The 7500-nt window shown below is 43.2% G+C and overlaps 1 protein-coding gene across 2 annotated transcripts in view; it reads left to right on the top strand.

Annotated features, from left to right (window-relative positions):
* trpm7 (transient receptor potential cation channel, subfamily M, member 7) overlaps positions 1-7500 on the top strand; it is a 46311-nt gene that overhangs the window by 26543 nt on the left and 12268 nt on the right. For both annotated transcript variants that reach the window (XM_053234690.1, XM_053234689.1), the window contains exons 20-26: positions 74-202; positions 348-599; positions 719-893; positions 1094-1232; positions 4802-4986; positions 5096-5228; positions 6370-6974. In XM_053234690.1, the coding sequence (XP_053090665.1) occupies positions 74-202; positions 348-599; positions 719-893; positions 1094-1232; positions 4802-4986; positions 5096-5228; positions 6370-6974 (1618 nt within the window). The remainder of the gene's footprint in view (positions 1-73; positions 203-347; positions 600-718; positions 894-1093; positions 1233-4801; positions 4987-5095; positions 5229-6369; positions 6975-7500) is intronic.

The following is a 7500-nucleotide window of genomic DNA, read 5'->3' as shown; positions in this document are numbered from 1 at the left end:
AAAGAGTGTGTGTGTGTGTGTGTGTGTGTGTAAAGTGTGTGTGTGTGACGGTATTTGATCCACCTTTGTTTAGCTGTTCTATCTGGGCTTCCTGATGCTCTACTCATATGTGGTGTTGGTGAAATTGCCAAGTTTTCCGTCGCCGCAGGAGTGGGCCGTCATCCTGTACATCTTCACCTCTGCCATTGAGAAAATACGTGAGGTATACACACACACACACACACACACACACACACACACACACACACTGTGTGGATTTTAAAGCCAGCCAACAAACTATTGAGTGATGGCGAATAAACAGAGGTTAATAAACTCACATTTGAACTGATCTATAAACCTCCGTGTAGATGTTCATGTCTGAAGGAGGAAAGATCAGCCAGAAGATCAAAGTGTGGTTCAACGATTACTTCAACACTTCGGACTTCATCGCCATCGTGATGTTTGTGGTGGGCTTCGGTCTGCGCTTTGGCTCCGACAACGTCGCTATCGTCGGGAGAACCGTTTACTGCCTTAACATCATCTTCTGGTACGTCCGGCTCCTCGACATCCTCGCCGTCAACCAACAGGCTGGACCTTACGTCATGATGATTGGCAAGATGGTGAGATGTTCATTAATAAATCGGAGTATTATAACACGACAGTGATGTTAGTAATTATATTAGAGTGCCTTGCTGTAACATTTCTAATAATAATAAATGATTTTTTGTTGTGTGGCCAGGTAGCTAACATGTTCTACATCGTGGTGATCATGCTGGTGGTGTTGGTGACGTATGGTGTTCCCCGTAAAGCCATCCTCTACCCCAACTCTACGCCTCAGTGGTCTCTCATCGTCGACGTGGTCTTCCAGCCCTACTGGATGATGTATGGGGAGGTGTACGCCTACGAGATTGACGGTATACACACACACACACACACACACACACACACACACACAGTAGAAATGTTTTAATATCATTCTTTGATAATGTAGCGATGGTTATATTCTCTTCAGCATGCTGATGTGTGAACTACAGCATTTTGCAAGATTGGGTTGGCACTCATCATCTCGCTGTGTGTGTGTGTGTGTGTGTGTGTGTGTGTGTGCGCCACACAGTGTGTGCTAACAACAGCAACACCGAGCCCTACATTCAGGATCTGTGTGGGCCGGGGGTGTGGTTAACTCCAGCGCTGCAAGCCGTTTATCTCTTTATACAGTACATCCTGATGGTCAACCTGCTCATCGCCTTCTTCAAGTGAGCGCCACACATTCACAGTTCATACCAATAAACCCCACTCTGCGTAAACCTGTACACCTCTAAACACCAGCACATATTAACTTTACGCCAATAAACCCCACTCTGTGTAAACCTGTACACCTCTAAACACCAGCAAATATTAACTTTACGCCAATAAACCCCACTCTGTGTAAACCTGTACACCTGTAAACACCAGCACATATTAACTTTACGCCAATAAACCCCACTCTGCGTAAACCTGTACACCTCTAAACACCAGCAAATATTAACTTTACGCCAATAAACCCCACTCTGTGTAAACCTGTACACCTCTAAACACCAGCACATATTAACTTTACGCCAATAAACCCCACTCTGCGTAAACCTGTACACCTCTAAACACCAGCACATATTAACTTTACGCCAATAAACCCCACTCTGTGTAAACCTGTACACCTCTAAACACCAGCACATATTAACTTTACGCCAATAAACCCCACTCTGTGTAAACCTGTACACCTCTAAACACCAGCAAATATTAACTTTACGCCAATAAACCCCACTCTTTGTAAACCTGTACACCTCTAAACACCAGCAAATATTAACTTTACGCCAATAAACCCTACTCTGCGTAAACCTGTACACCTCTAAACACCAGCAAATATTAACTTTACGCCAATAAACCCCACTCTGCGTAAACCTGTACACCTCTAAACACCAGCAAATATTAACTTTACGCCAATAAACCCCACTCTGTGTAAACCTGTACACCTGTAAACACCAGCACATATTAACTTTACGCCAATAAACCCCACTCTGCGTAAACCTGTACACCTCTAAACACCAGCAAATATTAACTTTACGCCAATAAACCCCACTCTGTGTAAACCTGTACACCTCTAAACACCAGCACATATTAACTTTACGCCAATAAACCCCACTCTGCGTAAACCTGTACACCTCTAAACACCAGCACATATTAACTTTACGCCAATAAACCCCACTCTGCGTAAACCTGTACACCTCTAAACACCAGCACATATTAACTTTACGCCAATAAACCCCACTCTGCGTAAACCTGTACACCTCTAAACACCAGCACATATTAACTTTACGCCAATAAACCCCACTCTGTGTAAACCTGTACACCTCTAAACACCAGCACATATTAACTTTACGCCAATAAACCCCACTCTGTGTAAACCTGTACACCTCTAAACACCAGCAAATATTAACTTTACGCCAATAAACCCCACTCTGCGTAAACCTGTACACCTCTAAACACCAGCACATATTAACTTTACACCAATAAACCCCACTCTGTGTAAACCTGTACACCTCTAAACACCAGCACATATTAACTTTACACCAATAAACCCCACTCTGTGTAAACCTGTACACCTCTAAACACCAGCAAATATTAACTTTACGCCAATAAACCCCACTCTGTGTAAACCTGTACACCTCTAAACACCAGCAAATATTAACTTTACGCCAATAAACCCCACTCTGTGTAAACCTGTACACCTCTAAACACCAGCACATATTAACTTTACGCCAATAAACCCCACTCTGCGTAAACCTGTACACCTCTAAACACCAGCACATATTAACTTTACGCCAATAAATCCCACTCTGCGTAAACCTGTACACCTCTAAACACCAGCACATATTAACTTTACGCCAATAAACCCCACTCTGCGTAAACCTGTACACCTCTAAACACCAGCACATATTAACTTTACGCCAATAAACCCCACTCTGCGTAAACCTGTACACCTCTAAACACCAGCACATATTAACTTTACGCCAATAAACCCCACTCTGCGTAAACCTGTACACCTCTAAACACCAGCAAATATTAACTTTACGCCAATAAACCCCACTCTGCGTAAACCTGTACACCTCTAAACACCAGCACATATTAACTTTACACCAATAAACCCCACTCTGCGTAAACCTGTACACCTCTAAACACCAGCACATATTAACTTTACACCAATAAACCCCACTCTGTGTAAACCTGTACACCTCTAAACACCAGCAAATATTAACTTTACGCCAATAAACCCCACTCTGTGTAAACCTGTACACCTCTAAACACCAGCAAATATTAACTTTACGCCAATAAACCCCACTCTGTGTAAACCTGTACACCTCTAAACACCAGCACATATTAACTTTACGCCAATAAACCCCACTCTGCGTAAACCTGTACACCTCTAAACACCAGCACATATTAACTTTACGCCAATAAATCCCACTCTGCGTAAACCTGTACACCTCTAAACACCAGCACATATTAACTTTACGCCAATAAACCCCACTCTGCGTAAACCTGTACACCTCTAAACACCAGCACATATTAACTTTACGCCAATAAACCCCACTCTGCGTAAACCTGTACACCTCTAAACACCAGCACATATTAACTTTACGCCAATAAACCCCACTCTGTGTAAACCTGTACACCTCTAAACACCAGCACATATTAACTTTACGCCAATAAACCCCACTCTGTGTAAACCTGTACACCTCTAAACACCAGCAAATATTAACTTTACACCAATTAACCCCACTCTGTGTAAACCTGTACACGTCTAAACACCAGCAAATATTAACTTTACACCAATTAACCCCACTCTGCATAAACTTTACACCTGTAAAGTCCAAGCAATAGCAACTTTATAGTAACTTTAGAAACTTTACAAACAGCAATCAGTAACAGCTTTATGCATATACTCTAAACCCCACTTTACAGCAACTTTACATCAATAAACACTGCCCTAAACACTACTTTACACCAAATTTATACACTCTACCAATTGTTTTTTACACAAACCAAACTTTATAGCCACTTTACACCAATAAATATTATGCCATAAACATTACTCTACAGCAACTTTACACCAGTAAACTACATGATCAGCAATAAACACCAACCTACACTGAATTTACACAAATAAACAACTCTAAGAAGCAATGTAGCACCAGTAAACCCCAGTTTACACCGTGCAGCACTGAAACTTTGCAACAGTGCAGCACTGAAACTTTGCAACAGTGCAGCACTGAAACTTTACAACAGTGCAGCACTGAAACTTTACAACAGTGCAGCACTGAAACTTTACAACAGTGCAGCACTGAAACTTTACAACAGTGCAGCACTGAAACTTTACAACAATGCAGCACTGAAACTTTACAACAGTGCAGCACTGAAACTTTACAACAGTGCAGCACTGAAACTTTACAACAGTGCACTGTAGTCAACAGAAACTTTACACTATTTAAACACCGCTCTACACCAACTTTACACCGGCATACCAACTCCACAGCAGTTTACATTGATAAATCGTAATGAACAGCATCTTTACATGAGCAAACCTATTCTACTTTACACCCATAACCCCCACTCTCCATCCAGTTTACAACAATTAATCCCAACTTTACACTTCTAAACACCTCTCTAATTAGTTTTTGAATCAAATGCAGTAAACTACAGCACTGCATTATCATAATCATAATAACAACATTTACCTGCAGTAAACATGTCTGTCTGTCTGTCTGTCTGTCTGTCTGTGCCCCCTCAGTAATGTGTACCTGCAGGTGATGTCCATGTCTAACCTGGTGTGGAAATATCAGCGTTACCACTTCATCATGGCGTATCATGATAAACCCGTTCTCCCTCCACCACTAATTATCTTCTGCCACATCGCCTCACTCATCCGCTTCCTCTGCAAAAGCAGGAAAAAGGACAGCAATGCTTATGGACCAAGTACATCACACCCTCCACACTTGCATGTACACAATTATATACACACACACACACACACACACACAATGACTCTTAAATATACACACTCTCATGTTCTTTCCACATGCAGAGCTCTTCCTGACTGAAGAAGACCAGAAAAAGCTGCACGATTTTGAGGAGCAGTGTGTGGAGACGTATTTCCATGAGAAAGATGACAAGTTTCACTCTGGGAGTGAAGAGAGGATCAGATTAACCTCCGACCGGTTAGCATTATCACCCCCAAACATCAATCCACAACATCCTCATGCCATTTTATAGCATCTTTACACCACTAAACACTACCTGATTGCATGTTTACAACACTGAACACTTCACTGTATATTAATTTGACACCCCTAAACACTGCTTAGTATCAACCTAGCATTTCCAAATACAAAGTACATCAACTTTACGCCACTAAACACTGTGTCACGGCAACTTTACGCCACTAAACACTGCCGCACTGCAACTTTACGCCACTAAACACTGCGTCACTGCAACTTTACGCCACTAAACACTGCGTCACTGCAACTTTACGCCGCTAAACACTGCGTCACTGCAACTTTACGCCGCTAAACACTGCGTCACGGCAACTTTACGCCGCTAAACACTGCGTCACGGCAACTTTACGCCACTAAACACCGCCAGCAAATTTATACTACTAAACTCTACTTCACAGGAATTTTACACCCGTAAGCTGTGTCACAGCAAAATTACACCACTAATCACTGCTTAATAACAATACTTCACACCACTAAACACTGCCACATAGCAACTTTACACTGCTAATCACTGCTTAATAGCCACAACACTTTTCCAAATACAATAAAAAGTAACTTGATGCCACTAAACTCTAACAGATTACGTGGTTATGACATTAAACACCATCTTTACCATCACTCTACTGCAACTTTAGACCCTGAACACTGTTCAGTAACAGCTTTACATTTCCAGATACAATAAACACTACATCACAGCAACTTTACAATAAGAAACACGTCTCTACTTTACAGCACAGTTGCTAAATCTGCAACGTTTTACACTCAGCGCTGCTTTACATCACTAAACCCCACTTTATAGAAACACCGAAACCATGAAAATACCACTGCAAAGAAACTATTTTTGAGCTTCTTAACAACACTAAGTCTTGTACACCATCCTGTAGCAACTTTATGCTATTAAAAACAATTCAGTAGCAACTTATATATACAGTACATATATATTTCCAAACATCTCTCTGCAACAACTTTATGCAGCTACACTGCTGTGGTTTAATCCCTTGCCATCAGTTGCACACCACTTAGTATTGATTTGACAGCTTTGGCATTTTTCTTTGTAAAGACACGCTTATGCTTGTTTCTGCAGGGTGGAGACCATGAGTGTCCAGCTGAGGGAGGTTGGAAACAGGGTGAATTTTATAAAGCGGTCGTTGCACTCTCTGGACTCTCAGATCGGTCACTTGCAGGACCTGTCTGCACTGACTGTGGACATTCTGAAGGCTCTGACGGCGCAGAGAGCTTCCGAAGCCAGCAAAGTGCACAACGAAATCACGCGAGAACTTAGCCTGTCTAAGAACGTTGTGCCTGGCACTGTTGACACCGTCCCGCCCTCTAAAACTTCCATTTTGGTTCAGAGAAGCGTTTATCCACCCCCGTCCAACATGGCTGACTCTCTGTTTGGGCGAGGAGCTTCGGAAGGGGCGCGTCTGAGAGCTGAGCTGGCAATGACTCCAGAAAGGAGGCCGGCGTTTTCTCCGGAGGCTGGATCCTTTGGCGTTGCCACACACACACACGCACACACTCACCCGGATGACAGCAACCTGCCAAATGCTCGCGGTGCTGCGGCGACCTTCTTCGTCAGCACCCCCACACAGCCAAGCAGCATACACTCACACACACACATACACAGTACACAGATGGGCCAGTCTCAATCTCCTGCCGAGGCTGCTGTGGAGTTTGGTGCCTTTGTGGGTGAGTACGAAAAAATGGGAGATGAAGATGATGATTGTGTAAAGAAAGGAGCTTCCTGTTTGTACCCGAACGTTGTGGTTGCGAGTGATTTGGAGTGTGAGTGTTACGTGAATCCTGCTTTTACTGACGATCGAGGCTACGTACAGAGCCAAGGGACCTCAAATTCCCTCCCAGGCCCCGCCCCCAGATCTGTCTCCGCCCCCAGGAGGCCCCGTCCGCGACGCTGTCAGCCTTATAAGGGAGTTCTGCAGCGTCTCCGTGGCAGAGTCAGAGGTTTGGCTACGCTGCCTCACCCAACACCCTGCTGCAAATCTCAGGAGCGGTTTTCAAACCCGTGCACACTTTATTCCAGCATTTAGCAGTTTAAGTGTAGTCCTTAAAGTCAAGAAAGAAAAAGCGTGGACATATATTTGCTGAAGGATGCAGCTGATCCACTTTAAACACTCGGACAAATCAGCAGCAGTATCAGGTGGAAGATCAGACACTTCATTATGGCTTCATTATAACAGACAGTCAGTATTTTCAG

Source organism: Pangasianodon hypophthalmus, chromosome 6 (assembly GCF_027358585.1).
Source record: "Pangasianodon hypophthalmus isolate fPanHyp1 chromosome 6, fPanHyp1.pri, whole genome shotgun sequence".
In the NCBI taxonomy this organism is placed as follows: Eukaryota; Metazoa; Chordata; class Actinopteri; order Siluriformes; family Pangasiidae; genus Pangasianodon; species Pangasianodon hypophthalmus.
This window is presented reverse-complemented; position numbering and strand designations above follow the sequence as displayed.